Source organism: Podarcis vaucheri (genome assembly GCF_965113315.1).
Source record: "Podarcis vaucheri genome assembly, chromosome: 12".
Taxonomy (NCBI): Eukaryota; Metazoa; Chordata; class Lepidosauria; order Squamata; family Lacertidae; genus Podarcis; species Podarcis vaucheri.
In genome coordinates, this window is record NC_138750.1 from 28,018,289 (window position 1) to 28,039,506 (window position 21,218).

General features: G+C 42.9%; 1 protein-coding gene across 3 annotated transcripts in view; it reads right to left on the reverse strand.

The window, feature by feature from the left end:
- Positions 1 to 1,175: 1,175 nt before the first annotated feature.
- Positions 1,176 to 21,218, reverse strand: part of SNX10 (sorting nexin 10) — a 48,204-nt gene continuing 28,161 nt past the window's right edge. For all 3 annotated transcript variants that reach the window (XM_082193562.1, XM_082193561.1, XM_082193563.1), the window contains 5 exons: positions 20,944 to 21,030; positions 17,450 to 17,550; positions 15,093 to 15,191; positions 3,615 to 3,827; positions 1,176 to 3,177 (listed from right to left, as the gene is read on the reverse strand). In XM_082193562.1, the coding sequence (XP_082049688.1) occupies positions 3,090 to 3,177; positions 3,615 to 3,827; positions 15,093 to 15,191; positions 17,450 to 17,550; positions 20,944 to 21,030 (588 nt within the window). In that variant the 3' untranslated portion in view covers positions 1,176 to 3,089. The remainder of the gene's footprint in view (positions 3,178 to 3,614; positions 3,828 to 15,092; positions 15,192 to 17,449; positions 17,551 to 20,943; positions 21,031 to 21,218) is intronic.

Below are 21,218 nucleotides of genomic sequence, written 5' to 3' on the forward strand. Positions count from 1 at the left end.
AGCAACTAATCCGTGAGAAGGAAAGAAGTTATTGGAAAAGCGCTGCGATGGAGTGAATACTTGGGAAAGTTGGGTTTGTGGATGCGCGCCTGGTTTCGAAGTCACAGGAGTCCAGCAGGGAAAGGGTTACTTTGCTTTTGGGAAGTTCGAGACCCTCTCAGAAGGATACTCTCCCTCTCTGTGTTCACCCTCTCTAACCCCCCCCTGCCCTATTTGTAGTTGTGTATCTGGTATTTGCTGTTCGATGTAGAACCGGAGCGATGCCATTTTTAAGGGAAGAGTAACATTTCAGGCAAAAGGAACTATTCTGTCCGATTGTTTTGGGTTTGTATCAAATTAATATGAAAGAGAGAGAGAGAGAGCACAAAATATACATAAGCAGTAGCACTTCTGATTGTTTTCAAATAAATGATGTATAGAATTGTTTTTATAGATGCAGTGTACTCAAAAGGAGAGAAAAACAATATGGTATTTTATAAATGCTGATTTTCTCTCTCATAAGTCTGGATTTTTAGCCTTTGCTAAAAAGAAACTAAACTATTGGGACACTATACAATTTAAGCAAAGTTGGATGCATTGCTAAAGCAAGTGTTCCTTTTATGCGTGAAAACACTTAGTTTCCTATGAAGGAGAACACTTTTTTTTTGGTTAATGTTTTTATAATTACCAGGAAGCAAAGGAGCTGAGTACTTTTTTAAAATTTACATTGGGATGTGTGTGTGGACTGTTTATTTAAAATGAGAAATTGTGTATTGTTTCTTGTTTCCTGCAAAAGCTGAGTTGTTCCAAATACCAGGTTGTTGCAATATGTTTTCTGTAAGGTGTTGTGTATTATGCCAAAAAGTGTAAAATAAAAATAAAATAGTGCTCCTGCTACCAGTAGATACTGACAAAGAACAAATATATTTTTTAGCTGTTAGCCTGCATGAAATAATGGATAAATATAAACTTTGGAAATATAACATTTTTTTCTCCTTTATATTTTGAATGTATACAAAAAGGGAAAGCATTAAAAAATTAAAAGCTGGGAATTAATTGACATTAAAAGGGGGGAATGTTAATGATATATGATTAGAAAACAAAATATTATAGTAAATCTCATCATTAATACACTACAAATGTTAGCCAGAAGCAAGTCAGCACCCTGCATTTAAATAAAGAATAAAATAATAAAATACTTACAGGATATTTTATTTTGAAATGTGACAAAATACAAACATTTTCTACACATATTAAAAAGGTAGAACACAGAAGAGTCAGCATGTAAATATTTCACTAATATTTGGTGTAGAAAAAAAGAACATCACAGTTACAGTGTGAAAGGCAGCTGTCCAAGGTATAGGAAGCAACTAATACACAGTAACAATACAAAATGTGAATTTGTGCAATGTGTGATAAAGCAAACAACACTCTGACCATAACAAATCCCAAACTCGAGACTGAATAAACTCTGAAATGATGCTCAGGCTGAAATAACTAAATATCAAATGAGGAAATATCAAGTAAGTGCAATCACATCAATGTTGAGAGGTTTTTAGGCTTGGTATCTTTGCAGACTACTAAATCTAAAGTGCACAAATTGCTTCAAATTAACAGTAATGAGCACAGCTATGTCATTTTAAAAAGTAAACAATGTCTCCTTCCAGTTCATTTTAGTCACTGCTGCAGTTTTCCTATTTAATGTCTGTTGCTAATTTTTCAGCAACAATTCCTATCACTGTATATTTAATGGCTCAAATTATTATTATTTTTCCAACAGCAGCCTAAATATGTATCTTGCTGCTAGCTCTCTTTCAGTGATTGGGCCCCTGGATATTTTTGTACAGTTCAACAAAAATATTATCTGCAAGACACTTAATGAAGTTTACCTTGTGCAAATGCTGACATCACATGCACACAAAAATCATTGGCTTGTGGTAGTTATCTGGTCTCCCCATTCCTATCCCCCAAACTCACCCTGGTCCTTAAAACACAACTGGAGTGTAATCCTATTCCTGACTACTCAGAAGTAAGGATCACAGAGTTCAGGGAGGTTTCCTCCCAGGTACTTAGACACAGGATTTCAGCCTTACTAGATTTGAACACAACTTATTTCCTAATAAATGAAATTTAGAATGGAGTGCCAGTGAAGTTATAGTGAGGCTGTCAAAACATACACAAATTAATTTATGGCACTGCCAATCGAGATACTTTAAACATCTGCAGTGATACAGTAAGCTTTCATCCAGAAGTTTATTTCTGTTACTTGCTGGTTAACGTGTTCCCTTCCTTCATCCTCCAGCAAGAACATTCACTTTAAACAGTGTAAATATATATAGCTAGATATCCATGTAACAGCACAGGTTTTTTAATGATAGGCCTCTTCACAAGACACGTGTTTCTTAGTCACGCACAAAAAAGTAAGACCTGTTGCCACGGTTAGGCAGGATTATACCACCATCCTATATATGTCTCAACTGGGGTTTATTGCCAGGTAGACTGCAGGACTGCAGCCTTGGAGTAAGCCTAACTGAACTCAATCTGGCTTACTTTTGAGTAGACATATACAGAACTGCACGGTCAAGCCTATTTAATTCAAACGGCCTTTAACTGGCCATATAGCATTGTACCCAAGCGGTCCCTTTCAAGGTGAAAGCTTAATAACGAAACATACTTTTCAGAATACGACTGAATGGCGTTTTGGTTTTCTGCGTTGCAGCTGAGTTACGTAGTCAACACCACAGTAGAAAGACCACCACAGTATCGCCATTTAAAATGCCAGATAAAAATATATTTTGTGGGTTCCCAGAATGTTGTTATTCCAGGGTTTCCCCACCCCCACCCCTTTCCTTTCCCTTACAGTGAACCCCACAGTATCACATTAAGAAATCTCATTGATTTAGGTGTTGTGGTGCAGACAGTATTTGTATCGTTCAATATAACAAAGGCTACAAAATGCATACATAGCAAATGAACAGGCTGTTTTGAAAACTGAGAAAAGGCATGCCTTGGAAGTTGGGTGCATGGTCAGTCTATGTCATCTGTAACTTTCGACCAAGATAGAAGCCGTGTATCTGTCATTGGAGTGATGGCAACACATAAATGATATTTCAGGGTTCTTCAGGAACTGTGTCTGTGCTTCCTTTACATCCATGGGAAATGTTATCATCACTGCTGTGTCCAAGCCCTGAGGATGAACTGCAGAGGGGGGGAAAAGTGGGGGGGAGGGAGAGAAAGAAGAGAGAGGAAATTGGTTTTCACAACACACTCAAAGCCTGAGTAACAGAGGAGAACTTTAATTATCCCCAGTCACAAAAGAGAGACAGGAAATTTGGACTTTTAATTAGCCATTTGGAGTGCAGTTGGATATTTTTTTTAGCGAGATAATTTAAACGCGAATAATTCAAGTCTGACTAAATGAAATTCACATAATCAGAATGCAGATAATTGAATTTCTACTGCATTCATTAATTCAGTGTGGAGGTGTATGTGAAGACTTCTATGATGAGCTGTCACAGCTCAATAAAATCTCAGTCAATTAATTTTTTCATTATCTTAGCACTGCATCAACAACAACAAAAGTGAACTGTGTTTATTATCATATGTGCATGTTTAGCAAAATGTAAGGAAGTAACCTTTCGGAATCGGAGTCTGCATAATTCTCCTTTTTCCTCCCTTCGTCTTCTACAGGAAACCGTCGTTTCAAACAGGCAAACTCGTGGATTGCGTCCTCAACGGAATATTTCGTGTGTCCAGATACGCATGCCTCAATGTCCTCTGGGTTCAGCTGGGTTTGTACAAAGAGGTGAAGTCTACTGTCTGAAAGCAGAAGAGGATTCTGCAGAATCCTTTAAAGAAAATAAAGAGAAAAAATGAACCACCTTCCAATATCATTTTTTCAACATTGTCTTCCTTTTAAAAATATTTTAAACTTAACTTCCAATACAGTTTTGAATCCAGTATATATGTTGACATGGTTGGATGTGTGCTTTTCTTTAATAAATTATTTGGAATTTTAGGTGAATAAAAGCATGGCACTAATAGTTTTGAACATCTGTTATAAGAATAATTCCAAGGGCATTTTTTTCCATTTAACCATCTGCTACTACCATGTGGATCAATTACTTTTTTGGCTGGGGCGAAAGGGCTGAAATAACATACTACTATGGAAACTGGTTCAGAATCAGTTACTTTGTATACACATCAAAAACATTACTAAGTATAAGGCGCTGTAAGATTTGGACCTTCAAATGCCTCTGTAAAACAGAAATCATTTAATGCACAAATGCAAAAAAATATGTATTTTAAAGATATGTACAAATTGAATGCCATGTGCAATTATTATCTACTGTTACACAGGTTGGGAAAGTAATTTGTGGAAGCTGGAGCAAGGGAACCTTTGCTTTCAGTGACTTTTAAAAATATAATTGCAATACACACATTTAAAATAAAAAACACTCAGTTCTGCATAAAATGTTTAATTCAACTAAATGTGCAGTTAGCACAAACTGTATTAAACAGTAACAGCATTCTCCCCCTCCCTGGCATAACTAATCTGGTTTTTGCAAAACATTTTTGAAAATGCAAGTGGATTGCTCACAGTAAATGGAGAATTAGGTCCTTAAAATACTACACAGATAAGCTTAGCTGTTTTAATAAATAGTTCATAGCATCCAGCCACCAACTTTCATTTCTGAAACCAATCAAAGTAAACAATTTTCTCTAAGGGACCATTCGTTCAGTATGGCCAACTAAAGCCATCCCTTGCCTGCCCCATGGAAGGTTAGCATAAAAGCACATTCTGATTGTCTCAAGTGTCATTTGGCCATTAAAACTAGACAATGTTATTAAAATCTTTTCTCAGAAGGGTCCAGTACTTCATACTGTATAATACGTCTTGAGCAAAAGCCTATTGAGTCAATAAATAGGCTAGGCCTGGAAATCTACAGTATTGATTTTTATGAGGATTAAAGAAGGAAGTAGGATGGTTCCAGTGGCAGGTGAATAAAAGGAAGTGAGATGGTCAAGCCAAAATCAGTTATGTCTACCTGAAACAAAACGGGGGTGCCTATATATTTATCTGGAAAAAAGGGGATGGTCACCCACTAAACTTTGAGTGCCGTATACTGAACAAAGATTTCAAATACTGCATTCAGACAGGTTAAGAATGCCTGTATATATATCAGCTGTCCATAAACACCAATGGATTAGGGTTCAATGCCCTGTGGTGAAATCCTGCGCACAGCACAATCTTAACTACGTCTACTTGGAAGGCCTACTGAATTCAATGGGCCTTACCCACAGGTAAGTGGAGTTAGGAATGCAATCGAAGAGGATACTTATAGTCAACAGTAGATCCAATAAAATGACCAAACTTAAAAGTCACGGCTGATTTTAAGTCCGTTGTTTTCAATGGGTCTGCTCAGAGTGCAACTAAACCTTTGGCCATCAATATGCCACACGTTATTTGAGCACTTTCAACTGCAATGAGGCAGGGGAGATATGAAGAATTAAGCAAATATTCTCCGGCTTTCTATTACCCTCCTAATGGTGAGTGAAGCAGCCTTTTTCTACCCGCAACTATCCAAACAACAGCAAATCTCCAAATACCCCACTTGCTATGAGGTGCAGTGGTTAGCGTTGGACTAGGCCTGAGAAGACAGGGGTTCAAATCCTCACTCGGCCGTGAAGCTCACTGGGTGACCAAACTTGAGCTTCTTGGATAAAATATGAGGTATAAATGAAATAAATAAATAGTATATAGGGTATGAATGACTTTTCTTAAGCCATGTGATATATTGAATTCTGTTAATAAACAACGGATCAAATTGTAGCCAAAGTTAAGCATTTTACATTGAAGAAAGGGTTGCTCGATTCTTCCATCAAACTCACTAGGTCTTAATCTTAACTCAGAAACCTTTCTTGATGCCTTCAGTAGCTTCTATGGCTTCAAACCATAATTGACACAAAAAAGCAGTAGCATTGGTTTGTTTGTTTTTTAAAAAAAGGAAACTATCAGTGTTTGCTCTCTAAATTTGTTGCAAGATCAGGAAGAATGAAGAATTTTTTTAAAAACAACATACTGACATCCCTATTTTTAAATTCAGAGTTTTGTAACAAAAAAGACTTTTGAATACAGCACGCATGCATGCAATTCAGTTCTCAGCAGTTTTTTTTGTAATAATAATAATAATAAATGGTGCTATCAGTAGTTTGATTTTGCAACCCAACTAAAGCCTAAGTCACTGTTCATGAGAGTATACTCTGTTACTGCTTTGTTGCTGTTTGAAATGTATTTTATTTTCTTTATAAAATAATCGGTAATCTTTAAAATTGATTTTTGATGGTTTGAGGCATTGCGCCACAAAAGTAATGAGCACTAATGTCAATGATATTGGACAGAAATTCATTTTAGCTTTATTTTGTGTCCAGTGCAATTCTGCTAAGCCTTGAACCGACGAAGCCCTGTTATTAACTTGCTGGTAACCTAACACTTGGGAACAGCAAACAGAAGTGATAAAAGCACAGGTTGGTCAGCACCTCAAGGCTACCTTCTTCCCCCCCCCCCCCTCCTCGTTCCCTGCCCCTACCCAATAGCTATAATTCAATTTCCAATTTTATTTTGCATTAGGCTCGTTATTTTACAGTTATTCTCTTTTCTGCTTAACAGTGCCATCTGGAGGTTACGAAAGAAGTGAAGGGACCAGAAATAATAAATCAGAAAGACGCCCCTTAAACAACAGGTACAGGAACTTGGCAGCGCAAACATGTCGATGCTGAGTCAACCTGTGAACTGAAATATGGGTTTTGTTCACCCACATGCCCTAAAATCATCTTTCCCCCAAGCTTTTTATTGTGAAATAAACCGTGGGGCTCCGATATTTTTTGCATTAAGAGGGTCTACTAGTATATAGTAAGCCCTGGGGGTTATGTTCTGGGAATCATGCCTAATGTCAAAATCACCTTAACAGACCTTGGGTGCAATGGTGGGAAGGATTGCCAAAGTCTTTTTTCCTGGATGCCTGTGCCCTATTTTTATTATTATTGCCAGGCGCATAAATCTGAATGTGCACAAGTTAAATGCTGGGATAGCTCAGTCAGTAAAGCATCAGACTCTTAATCTTAGGGTCACAGGTTCTAGGGCTGGGTGATATCTGGTTTTCAACATTGTGATATATCACCAGCTAAACATCAGGATATACCGATATATCACAATGTCTGAATGAAGGATGGAGTTATGTAGAGGCATTGGCTGGCTTCAGAGTTTTCCCCCACACTGTGATTTTTGCTTAGCAGGTACACCCACACCCACCCCATGTTTTGCAATATATTGCCAGGTCAAAAATTATGAAACCAGTATCACAGTATAGACTTCAAACCAGTTTGGGTAATATATGATGCCCAGGACTAGGGGGTTCGAGCCCCACATTGGGCAAAAGATTCCTGCATTGCAGGGGGTTGGACTAGATGACCCCTGGGTCCCTTACAACTCTAGGATCCTAAGTTGCAGGCTTCATGCAGAACTAACCACAAGTAGCTGTAAATGTCTTGCTTGCCTGCCTCATATCTTGAGAGGAACACAGCACATGCGAGAAGGGGTCTGCATGCATGCTACTGTAGGCATATATGAGGGGAGATCCAGGCCCAATCAGGATCTCCTCTTTGCCTCCAAATGTATAAACCCCTTTGGCATGCATAGAAGGTGGGAGAAATTAGCACCCTTTATATCAGCAGTGAGGGTTTGGCAGGGATAGCCAACACAGTCATTCTCCTTCTGCATTCTTTCAGCACAAAGTGGGGTTGTCTAAACTGTGGTCTAAACCACTGAGCCTCTTGGGCTTGCCAGTCAGAAGGCTGGCGGTTTGAATCACCGTGACGGGTTGAGCTCCCATTGCTCTGTCTCAGCTCCGCCCAACCTAGCAGTTCAAAAGCACGCCAGTGCAAGTAGATAACTAGGTACCGCTGCGGTGGGAAGCTAAACAGAGTTTCCGTGCGCTCTGGTTTCCGTCATGGTGTCCCGTTGCGCCAGAAGCAGTTTAGTCATACTAGCCACATGACCTGGAAAGCTGTCTGTGGACAAACGCCGGCTCCCTTGGTCTGAAAGCAAGATGAGCACCGCACCCAATAGTTGCCTTTGACTGGACTCAACTGTCCAAGGGCACTTTACCTTTCTTTAACCTAGCTGATGGGAGCAGGGTATCTTTCAAGGAAAACACCCCAGGGCAAGAGACATGGAGAAAGAGGACTAAATTTTCACACTGCAGTTTGACGTTACCAGCCAAATCCAAAATGGCAACACCTGCAGAGCACCTGAATTTACAGAAGAACAAATAGATATATATAAGGCTTCAATGCTCTTATTAAAGTGGGATACAATCAAAGGGTTTTACAGATTTTACATTTTCGTACACGCCTGTATGGACCCATGAAGGGCCTGAGGCCTGTTTAGTGGCCGCACTCTTCCCTACCTAGTGGTGGAAGGGAATACCAGTCTGCGCATGCTCAGAGGCGCTCTCTGTTGCTTCTTATATTCGTGGGTCAACATCCCGGCTCACATAAAGCTTGGGGCATTTGCATGCAAAGAGGCTTTTAAGATCCTAATCTCTGCTGGAACGGGAGCCTAAACCCACCTTTTGGCTCCTCCAAAGAACAGTTTGTGCATAAAGTAATCTCTGCGATGTTTGCTTTTAGACCATCCGCAGAGGGCTCAGGATGCGCGAATCAGAATGAATTCCTCCTCCCCGAGCTAAAAACAAGTATGTTTTAATAAAGGCAAAACATGTGGTTGGTCTTGTTTGGACAGAGGCCAAAATCTGGTTCTTTTCAACATGATTTTATTAGGTATATTACACACTGTTCTGTTGGAGGAGAGCATATGGCTGAGCAGCGCAACTTAATCCTAACTAAAGATTTCCTGTATCTTCTGTAACCCAATATAGTGACAGATGCAGGCCTGCATGTGTGCAGAAGGTTAACACTCTGATTTTGTTTTCAACAAATTTACTCAGCCCATTTACATCATATTATGATGGGAAGGCAGCGGAAGGGAGGGAGCAGAGGAGGAGGAGGCGAAGCAAGACCGCAGAAACAAGCAAACACAGCCTGTGTTCTGGTGCCCTCTATTGAGTGCACACATAGAGATGTTTCAGCAGGAATCTTCGCGAAACGGAGGCTACAATAAAGTTTACCCAAAAAAATATTTAAAAATGCAAATAATAATAATAAAAGAATACTTTTAACAAAATTGAAAACTGAAATGAGTTTTCCATGTGTAAAAAAAAAGATAGCATACAAATTACATGTATGTTTTCAGGGTCTATTGTACTGACACCACCTAGAAAGAGAGAGAAAAATTCTTCTAGAGAATTGAGGCAATCCTAGAACTGTAGAGTTGGAAGGCCCCACAAGTGTCATCTATTCCAACCCCCTGCGACACAAGAAACTTTGGCCCTGCATGGTTCTCGAACCCACAACCCTGAGATCAAGGGTCTCATGCTCTACTGAGAATAAGGGGTTCCTGGCTGCCATTGGTTGAAAAAGCATGAAACGAGTTCCAGTTCTGGAAGTTTCGTTCCATATTTATTGGAGAATTGATTTGTTTTCTATTTGGAGTGTACTGTTTGGATCATCCCAGTGTCTTGTACACAGTGTACCTTGTTTGTTATTATATAGTGGCCATGGTAGGTTTTGTTTCTGTTTGCTTGTTCCACTTAATATCTTAATTGTTTCCTGTGACTTTGTCATTTTGTTGCTGACATTGGAAAACCCCTCTTTGGTTTTGTTGCATTTAAAAATGCATTCTCTCGTACTTATCTCATGGGGGGGGGGGAATAATAGCCATCCTCATAGTTTAGGGGAGAATTTGGATCACTGCCATTTTTGTTTTAAAATCCAAATTTTTTCCCCTGAGGTGGTTAATAGCAAGAAATCCAAGAAAGGGGATTTGCAGAGGGGTTCTGACTGCAGGACCCCAATGTATGAAACAGTATCCCCATGCAGTGCCAAATTTACGTATAAGCTAAACAAGCTGTAGCTTAGGGCCCCACTCTCTTGGGGGGGCACAAAAAAAGTTTAAAGGGGGGAAAACTGGGTGTATATTTCCAAAATATAAGATAAAAAATAAAATAAAACCTACATACAGCAACAGTGTTTTGCGTTGCGTATGGACCTATTAGGTCCATAAATTACCATACAGCATATATTCAACACAAAAACCAGCGACAATTTGTTGTTGACAAAGGACAGCTGGACATATAAAGGGCCCCATTACCTTCAGTAGCTTAGGGCAGGCTTCCTCAACTTCAGCCCTTCAGATGTTTTTGGCCTACAACTCCCATGATCCCTGGCTAGCAGGACCAGTGGTCAGGGATGATGGGAATTGTAGTCTCAAAACATCTGGAGGGCCGAGGTTGAGGAAGACTGGCTTAGGGGCTCATCAAACCTAAATCCGGCCCTGTCCCCATGATGTTGTGGGCATTGAATTCCAGCACACATTCCACAACCCCCAATGTTATGCGGACTCACTCACCCTTTCTGCAGAAAATCTGGTACATTAAAAAAAAAAACCTGTTGCTACTCTCAGCAGTGGGCAGCGCCGTAATTGGGGGGGGGGGGTTGTCCGTGTGAAACCTCCAGAGGAGCACCCTTGAGCCTGTGTGTGTGTGTGTGTACAGAAATGGTTTTTTGGGGGGGTGGGGTGCGAAACTGGGTCTTTGACCCAGGAGAAGTAAAGCCTAGTTTTGCCTCTGGCAACAGGTATTCTTGGCTCGCTCCTCTGCCCTCTCTCCCATGGCAGCAGACAGAAGGAAGTATAATCATGCCAGAGAGAGCAGCGATGGGCCTACCTAAGCTTCCACAACATTGGTGGGGTCCTCTTTCATCCCCTTCCCTTAGGAAGGGCGGTTTCCTTTCATTTGCTCCAATAAACGGAAACAACCCCCGTAAGAGACCAGAGTTCACACTGCCGACTAGTTCATAGACTGTGCATCTGTTCAAGGAGGGTAGATGTACCACTCTAGTCAGACACTATCAACAGAAATTTGTGTGGGGCCTGGACTTATGGTTTGGCATACATTCTAGTCAGGAACCTCTCCCTTTCCTCCCTCTCCGAGATGCAGTAGGGGGGGGAGCCCCACAGAAAGTTGGAACTCGAACCCTAGGCTGCTTTTTCGCTGCCCTCCTCCGTGTTTCCAGAGATTCAGGCCATAAGCATCTTCTGGCACCGAAACAGCCACGGCTATTTATAAAAGCTGCAGACCGTTTTATGTCGGTGCTGCGCTGGCTCTGCAGAGAGAGACAAAAAGCCTGTGTGTAAAAATTAATTAATTGGGAGCGCCTGCTCGTTCACTTTAATAAAAACCCAGCCTCTGGTTTAGATTTTCAAAGTAGGAGAACAGAGCATGTCCAATGTTGAGGGACAGGCTCTGGCCCTTCCCTCAAAATTCTGAATAGGGCAAGCACAGATTCCGCTCGCCAGGAATGCCGCAGGCCTCTGAACACCTTTAGCTCCTCTGAAATATAAGGAGCTGCCTTTCTACCCATTTAGTTCTTCTGTCTCCTCAGGGATCCAGGCAGAGGGCAGGGATTGAAACCAGGGACCATTGGCAAGCAGGGAACCTCTGTCCACAAGCCCGCAAACCTCAACCATGGGAACATTTGATCCAACCCCGCACAATAATTTAAAGCTATATTCACTGTAGAAAAACCAGTCTGCATAGTTGTCCCATGATTACAGGTATCCCTAATGCTATTCAGTCTTGTACGTATTTCTAGGGGTGAGCAACTAATGGCCCCTAGGGTAAATCCAGGGGTGTTTTGTGGCCCTCAGTTGACCACGGAACTGGGGGGGAAAGGGTTTTGTGGGCGGAGAAATGGCTTGTGAGCAGGAAATTTAGATGGGGCGGAAGTCCTGATCTAAAAAGTGGCACAATTTGGGTGCCCAAGAAGGTCACATAATTGCTTTACGCAATTCAGAGGCTATTCTTATGTGAGTGAGGCTTCTTAATTCTAATTTAGGAACGTGCTTTCAATTTTCCTGTTGGCTGTAATAGTTCTCTTACATCTCTGGGCTAAAATCGGTAGTTTATTTTGAGCATTTCTTCCCTTTCCAGGGAATTTGCACCTTGGAAAGGCTGGGAATCCCTTATTTATGAATTATGCTCCATTACACAATGCAACTCTCTCCTCTTCCATCTTCCTGCTCAACCCACGAGCCAAGGAACATAAATACAGGATCCCACACCCCTCACTACACATTGCACAGATGGGGGATTCCCCAGCCCTTCCAGTTTGCGACACCCCAAGGCAGATCCTCCATCAGACGATCAGCGCACTGATGTTTATGTGGCTACAGGATGGAAGGGAATGCTTGTATAAACACTGTAACAGGAGCTATAATCCTAGCTGTTTCTCCCAGACGTTATAAATCCTGCTTATGAATAAGAGTCCTCTGCGCCAGTAAAAAATGGCAGCTGTAGGCAATGAAAGTACATCAGTGCTCTCCCTCGCTGGATCTTTCCTAGGTAATCTCACTGCGGTGAAGAAAAATTATGGGAAGCTTTATGGGACAGGATAGAAGCTAAAGGTGTGGAGGGGACAGGGGATCAAATATGAAATTTGGTTTATTTTGGCAAAAATAAACTGTTCTGAGCATGCCAATAGCAAAAAAAAAAAAAAAAAATGAATGTAGTTATATAGCATTATGACAAGAGTGCTATTCACAGCATCTGATACCAATAACACAATACAGTCGTACCTTCGTTCTCAAATGCCTTGGTATTCGTACGTTTTGGCTCCCGAAGGCTGAAAAGCCAGACGTGTTCTGGTTTTCAAACATTTTCAAAAGCCGAACGTCTGAAGCGGCTTCCGCTTGAGTGCAGGAAGCTTCTGCAGCCAATCAGAAGCTGCGCCTTGGTTTTCGAATGGTTTCAGGAGTCGTACAGACTCCTGGAATGGATTGAGTTCGAGAACCAAGGTTCCACTGTGTTAGAATAGGATTGTTTTTACAGCTGAAAAAAGTGTTGGCCCATAGACCTGAGCAAGATTCTTTTTAACAGCTGAATGGCCATCAAAGATGGATTGGCCATGTGAACAAGGGTTGGTGAATGGATTTACAATCGTCGTAATTTTATATAAGAACATATGGGGAGCTCTGGTGAGTGAGGCCATAGGCTCATCTTAGTCTAGCATCCAGTGTCGGATTTACGTATAAAATAAAGAAGCTATAGCTTGGGGGCCCCAAAAATGTAAAGGGGAAAAAAACCTGGATGTACATTTCCAAAATATAAGTTCAACAATTACTTTGATAAAATACTACTTTGTTATGTGCAAATGGCTTGAGATACCTATTAGGTCCATAAATTACCATGTAGCATATATTCAACACAAAAAACAGCCACAATTTGTTGTTGACAAAGGACAGCTGGACATATAAAGGGCCCCATTACCTTCAGTAGCTTAGGGCCTCATCAAACCTAAATCCGGCCCTGCCAGCATCCCATTCTCTCAGCGGCCAAACAGATGCCTAGAGGAAGCCTGGTCACAGGATGTGACCATTAGGACCACTGTGGACTTAATGGTCTTACAGAGTTAAGCAGCTCTGTTGCAGAGCCCTAGACGTCTGCCCCAAGTCTGACCATAGTGGCACCACTGATTTTCAAGAGGGTTACTAATCGATTTCACCATTCCAAAGGAGAAGGTTCAACAGCAGCCGCATGGTTGCTGGACACAACCAAAATGATCACAGAGATGGAGCAATCCCCCTATGAAAAAAGCTTGCACCATTGGGGATTTCTCAGTTTAGAGCTCAGGAAACTCAGGTCTCCAGCTGTTTTTGAGACTACAACTCCCATCACCCCTAGCTAGCAAGACCAGTGGTCAGGGATGATGGGAACTGTAGTCCAGAAACAGCTGGAGGCCCCAGTTTGGGAAACACTGGTTTAGAGAAAAGTTAACACAATAGTCCTTTATAAAATTATGTCTGGCATACAGAAGGAGGGCAGAGAAGAGGTTCTTCTCCCTCTCTCCCAACCCTGGAACTCAAGGACAGCCAAAGAAGCTGCAGGCTGGAAGATTCAGAACTGAGAGTACAGCTTCACACAGTGTATAGTTGAGCAGTGGAACTCATTGCCACAGGAGGCAATGTTGGACAAAATCATACAGATTAAAGCTTTCAATGGCTACAAGCCATGATGGCTCAGCTCTGCCTCCACAATCAGAGCCAGAAACGCTTCTGAATACCACTTGCTGGAAGCCACAGAAAAGAAGAGTGTGGGTCTTGTGTTCAGGTCCTGCTTGGCGGTTTCCCACAGGCATCCGGTTGGCTACTGTGAGAACAGGATGCTAGACTGGATGGGCTACTGGCCTGATTCAGCACGTTCGCCTTATGTTCTTATGAAATCTGAGGACTATGCTTCTAATTTGCAGGTACATTAAAAAAGCAATTATAATAGAAGGTTGAGAAGGTGATTAAAGAAGAAGAATGAAGCAATAATATCAGGACATATGTTTGTAACGGGAGTGGGAAACCTACGGTATTTTGGGGGGGGTGTATTAAATTTAAATAATTTGTATGGATTTGTTAAAATGTGGAAAACTAATAAAAATTAATATTTAAAAAAGAGCAATTATTGCTGTGAAACTCCCATTGATGCTGCAATCCTCATCACAAGACAATACATACCGAACACAATACAGTACCGAACACAATACATATGCTGCCTCTTTATTTAAGTAAGGCTTTAATATTCTTTGTGCTGCAAAAAAGGACAATTTAAGCCTCTTGCCTGTTTTACATCTGTTGAGCTTGCAGCAGGGAGTGGCAATTAAGTTCCTTCACCGTATCACATTTCAAGAAAAACATACATACATGCAGTGCTCCTTCAAAGGGTAAAAGGGGGAGGGGATCCCAGAGTAAACAAAACGTTACAGGAATGGAAGCAGAGTGTGCTCAGCATCTCAGCCACTTTATGCAGCCCCTTACCTGGGAGCTTGTGCAAATGCACAACTGTGGCCACAAGGTGGCTGTCGTGTACAAGGGATGAGGGCCCCGGAAATTAATGAACTCATTAAAACAAGAAAACCACCAAACGGGAAGAAGAAGCAAGCGCACTCACTTTTGGAGGAACTGCTGCAAGCCTTGTCGGCGCTGGTCCACGTGTTGGGGGTTATTGGTGTTGAAAAAGGGCGTTCGGGCTGGAAGTTCTGGAAGTTGTCTTTAAAACACACACACACACACAAACCAGAAAGCGTGAGTAGCCCAAAATGAAAAACATGGATAAAAATGCTTTTGTGGGTTTGTTTGTTAAAAGCGGGGGGGGGGGGGGATTCAGCCGGAACTCAAGTTTCAGCACCTCTTAGGTGGGCACCATTGCCATTATAAGAGAACAAGGGAGGCGTTCCTGGTGAACACATCTTTTTCTAGATAAATAGCACTGGTTAAAAGGATTGCTGAACTCAGATGAAACAATACTGACTTGGGATTTCTATGGGCAACTACTTAACACCTGGCAAAGCTAATAGCCACACACTTTGACAGCAAACTTCAGAGTTGCAGCCATGTTCGTTTGTTGCAGAAAAAGCTATGAACCGTTTGAGGGGAAGCTAAATATTAGCTGATAACACTGCAGCAACAGCTTCCATGGGCTACTACACTCTCCTTCATTTGATACATGAAGTGTTAGATGGCGGTATCTCTCCTATCCTTTTCTCCTCCCTCCCTCAGCAATTATATATATTTTTACATCGCTATCTCAGCTTTCTTCCGTCTTGGAAAACAAGGTGACATATATTTGGTTCCCAGGCATGGCCTATGCAGGCACTGACCCAGACCTCTTGGCTTCCATGACGTGGTGGCCATATGTGCTTTCAAGACCATAGTTTCACCGGCAGAGGAGTGTTCTGAATGTGCTATCTGTGTGATGACCAAAGCCAGCTTCCTAGGAACAGTAGCTCGATTCAGACAACACACAAAGCCATAGTTAAGAGAGCTCAGCTATGGCTTGGTGCGATGTCTGAATTGACAAACTATGCCCAGCAAATGAGAATGAAAAATCACAGCTTGTTCATGATTAAAAGGTAAAGGTAAAGGACCCCTGACAGTTAAGTCCAGTCACAGACGACTCTGGGGTTGCAACGTTCATCTCGCTTTACTGGCCGAGGGAGCCGGCATTTGTCCGCAGACAGTTTTTCCGGGTCATATGACCAGCATGACTAAGCCGCTTAGGCAAAACCAGAGCAGCGCACGGAAACACCGTTTACCTTCCCGCCAGAGTGGTACCTATTTATCTACTTGCACTGGCGTGCTTTCGAACTGGTAGCTTGGCAGGAGCTGGGACAGAACAACCCCCCTGTCGCGGGGATTCAAACTGCTGACCTTCTGATCGGCAAGCCCAAGGCTCAGTGGTTTACACCACAGTACCCACACTAAACTGGGATTGCATGTGCATTGCTGAACGGGTGGGTATCCTTCTCATGTATAACTGAGGTTGTAGCTTCCTCTGTACCTCGTCCACAAAATGTTCTCCTTCCTTTCTGCCATGTAAAAAAAATATGTTAAGTTGTTCTGGCAGAGGCCTGTCTGTTTTAATTATTTGCCAGGCACTTAGCAAAACGTTCAGCATCCTTTACCTTGCACAGCACTTAGCGAAACGTCAAGGACTTCATAAATAATACAGGATATTATTAATAGCACAAGAAACTTGGGAAAGGCAGAGGCACCACAGGGATGGTTTGAATGGAAGACTTTGCTTCCCTCTTCTCCATGTTCCCTACCCTGCAAACATATAACGCTGATTAATGGTGCAGGGTCGGTCCAAGATATTTTGCTGCCCAAGGCAAAGGACAAGAAAAAGCCCTGCACATCCTGCATGCAATAGCCAACTGAACTGGCATCTGAATCTTATTTCAACACTGGAAACAGAGCACGCCCTTTATTGCTCTGAGGGAAGCAGGCTGGGGGACAAGGCATGTGGCACACACAGCACAGCCTCTAGCATTTTATTGCCATTCCCCCACCCCAACATCTCCTGTGCTGAGGACGCTGCTTCACTCTGTCTATTGGTAGGGCCGGCCCTGACAAGGAGGCAAGAAAGATCAAGCGCTTCTCCCCCCCCCCCGCCCCCAACACTAGATCAAGGCTATACAGTGGTACCGCAGGTTAAGTACTTAATTCGTTCTGCAGGTCCGTTCTTAACCTGAAACTGTTCTTAACCTGAAGCACCACTTTAGCTAATGGGGCCTCCCACTGCCACGTGATTTCGGTACTCATCCTGAAGCAAAGTTCTTAACCCGAGGTATTATTTCTGGGTTAGCGGAGTCTGTAACCTGAAGCGTATGTAACCCGAAGCGTATGTATTTCCTATTCCTCTTTCAGAAAAAGAATGAGGTTTTTAACCTACCCTCTGGGAGAGGGAAAAGGCTAGGTGCACACTTTAATAAAGAGAGTTCCAGAAACATTTTGACATTGACTCACATTAGCGCTGCGTTACTCTGAAGTCTCTGGCGAAGCCACACGAATTCTCGAAAGCGCCGCCGGACGCAAGACGTTTTCCTCGTAAAGCACATGCTGTTTGTCTGTAAAGAAGCAGGACTTGTTCATTGTGACTCGAAGATGCACCGCCTTCCCAATACCCAAGAACTTTGTTGTTTGCATCCATCCAATGGAGCATGCCTCTGGGGGTGAAGTCAAACTGCTACACTAGCGGCAGTAAAGTGACCTTCCTGGGAAGCAAACCTGGGCAGCGTGTATAGAGGTCCCAGGCAGTCCACGTGACAAGACCTCAGCCTCGCTGATGTGGTCCAAAGGAAAGCAGTGCAATATGTCCGGCACCAGCTTAGCTTCAGAAGTTGACGGAAGGAGGAGTGCAAGGCATGGCGAGGTAGCAAATGCTCAGCAGGCCCCTTTCTTAACCGCAGGCCTCTGTGCCACCTAACAAGTGCCTTCTAAAACTGCCAGAATAGTGCAAATTGCTGGAGCTGCAACTCAAGTGGAAAACGTGGAGGTTTCAGCCAATGTACTTGCCAAGGCCTAGAAATCCCCTTGATCCCAAAGAGGATTTTAGTTCCCAGACCAGAATCTGCAAACCCCGTCCCAAACAATCCACAGTTAAACAGAGAATCCAGGAGAACCTTGAATCAGATCACGGGAACACCTTTGCATGTGACTGCCAGGTTAAAATAATTATCATCTAAAGCACAAGGCCATGTTTCCACCACAGTTCTTTTGATACACTGAATTTGATACATTGATTGAGGTTGAATCCTAACAAGACAGAAGTACTGTTTTGGGGGGACAGGAGGCAGGCAGGTGTGGAGGATTCCCTTGTCCTGAATGGGGTAACTGTGCCCCTGAAGGACCAGGTGCGCAGCCTGGGAGTCATTTTGGACTCACAGCTGTCCATGGAGGCACAGGTCAAATCTGTGTCCAGGGCAGCTGTTTACCAGCTCCATCTGGTACGCAGGCTGAGACCCTATCTGCCTGAGGACTGTCTCGCCAGAGTGGTGCATGCTCTGGTTATCTCCCGCTTGGACTACTGCAATGCGCTCTACGTGAGGCTACCTTTGAAGGTGACCCGGACACTACAACTAATCCAGAACACGGCAGCTAGACTGGTGACTGGGAGCAGCCGCCAAGACCACATAATACTGGTCTTGAAAGACCTACGTTGGCTCCCAGTACGTTTCTGAGCACAATTCAAAGTGTTGGTGCTGACCTTTAAAGCCCTAAACGGCCTCGGTCCAGTATATCTGAAGGAGCGTCTCCACCCCCATCGTTCAGCCCAGACACTGAGGTCCAGCACCAAGGGCCTTCCGGCGGTTTCCTCACTGCAAGAAGCCAAGTTACAGGGAACCAGGCAGAGGGCCTTCTCGGTAGTGGCACCCGCCCTGTGGAATGCCCCACCACCAGATGTCAAAGAGAACAACAACTGCCAGACTTTTAGAAGACATATGAAAGCAGTCCTGTTTAGGAAAGCTTCTAATGTTTGATGTATTACAGTATTTTAATATTTTTTTGGAAGCCGCCCAGAGTGGCTGGGGAAGCCCAGCCAGATGGGCGGGGTATAAATAAATAAATTATTATTATTATTATTATTATTATTATTATTATTATTATTACTACATGTAATGTTTGAGGAAGACTGTGGATGCTGTTGTGAGTAGCGACAGAACCAAACTATTAAAGTCTACATTTTTTTTAAAGCCCGTCCAACATCCTGATTCTTACTCCTAGAAGTCTAAGTGCTTCCCTATATCTCCACCAATGTCCTTATCCTGTTCCATTAAATACAATGCAATTATCACAGGTGCCAGTGATAGCTGCTTCACGAGACCAAGTCAGTCACCCAATTGCTGCCTGAAAGATAAAATGCATCACCTGCTCATGAAACTATGCCCCGTGTTATCACTCATGTGATTGCTTTTCCTAGTCTCACTAGCGTACTGGATTAAATCAAGAAGATTATTTCTCCTTACATATCAAAGCTCCAGACCACAGGGAGAAAGGAAGGGTTAGGATTATTCTCCAAACTGCAGCTCGAACAATCAGAAATGACACTTCTGTGCATAATGCTACACTTCCTTTCCACCCAATTTATGCCAAGAAATCAGATCTGGGCAAGTTGTAATTTGCACAAACCAGGAGCGGATGAAAAGAACTGACGTGTGGGAAAAGAGCAGGTATGTGGATTCAGACAATAGGGTGTAATTCAAAAGGGTGGCTGCAGCCTTCAGACTTGGGCATTACATCTGAAGCAGGTAAAACTAGGGTACAGGATTCAATAACTACCCAATAATAAACTGCCTTAACAAAAATATCAAGTTATTCGAAACAGCACTCTCCCCAGTGTGGGCCTGGAGTAAGACAGAGTCCCTATGTACTTAAATAAAACTGTCTGTGTTTTAGTAGAAAAAACAACAACACTCCCAAAGACTCTAATTGTATTCTTTTTAACTTCAGATACCTTTCTGCATCTGAAGAAAGGTGGTGGCTTCTCCTCCACTGGAGGTTTTTAAACAGAGGTTGAGGGGTCATCTGTCAGGCAGAGGGCCTTCTCGGTAGTGGCGCCCGCCCTGTGGAACGCCCTCCCATCAGATGCCAAGGAAATAAACAACCATCTGACTTTTAGAAGACATCTGAAGGCAGCCCCGTTTAGGGAAGTTTTAATGTTTGATGCTTTAATGTTTTAATGTCAGATGTATTCTAAAAGTCAGATAGTTGTTTATTTCCTTGACATCTGACGGGAGGGTGTTCCACAGGGCGGGCACCACCACCGAGAAGGCCCTCTGCCTGGTTCCCTGTAACTTCACTTCTCGCAGTGAGGAAACCGCCAGAAGGCCCTCGGTGCTGGACCTCAGTGTCCGGGCTGAACGATGGGAGCGGAGACACTCCTTCAGTTATACTGGGCGGCAGCATAATTGGCACCTTCGTAGAAAACATCACAAGGCAGCACGCAGACTAAAAACACAACATTGCAATAAAAGAATGTCAGACACCATTGGGTTAAGAACTGGCTGGCAGAGGCCCTTTCTGGATTGTATGGCCAAACTTCTACTGGCAAGGAGTTCCACAGGTCAGAGCCTGCCACATTAAAGGCTTGAGACCACAGCTAAACCTCAAGGGCATGTGGAGCCACCAAAAGCATCACATCAGAGCTGATAACCAGGGAAAGGATTGTGTGCGTCAAGACAGCGACCGCCACAGTGCTGTGTCTCCTTTTTTTTCCCCTTCCTTTTCCTGCTGCCACCAAAAGTGGTGGAATTGGGAAGGAAGGTGGCAGAAAAACGGGCTTGAGGGGCTGATCGGGCCCCTGAACTGGGGGTTAGCACCCCCCCCACACACACACACATCAGTTTAAAGACACCGCTTGTCTCATGCGCTGTAAGGCACAGTTTGCATATATACATAGCTATCAAAGGACATGGGCAAAAGTGCTGCAAAAGCATTTCCCCTGTAGCTGGTGTACTTACATGAATGAAGATCTCATAGTCTATATGTGAATGCCAGGAGTCTTCCTTTTTTATCCGAGGGTCTCGCACCAAGACCGTGACAAATTCCTGCAAGCGCATAATAATAATGAAAAAGTGGTGAATATGCAAGTTAAGAATCCTTCTTCTAAGAGAGTTTTGAAGGAGGCCGTTCCCAAGCCACTTCTGTTATCGTTAGCCAATGTCACAGACTTTAAATAAGGGCTCCGGAGGGGGGAGAAATAAGGAAGCAAAATGAAAAGCCATGACTCATCCTG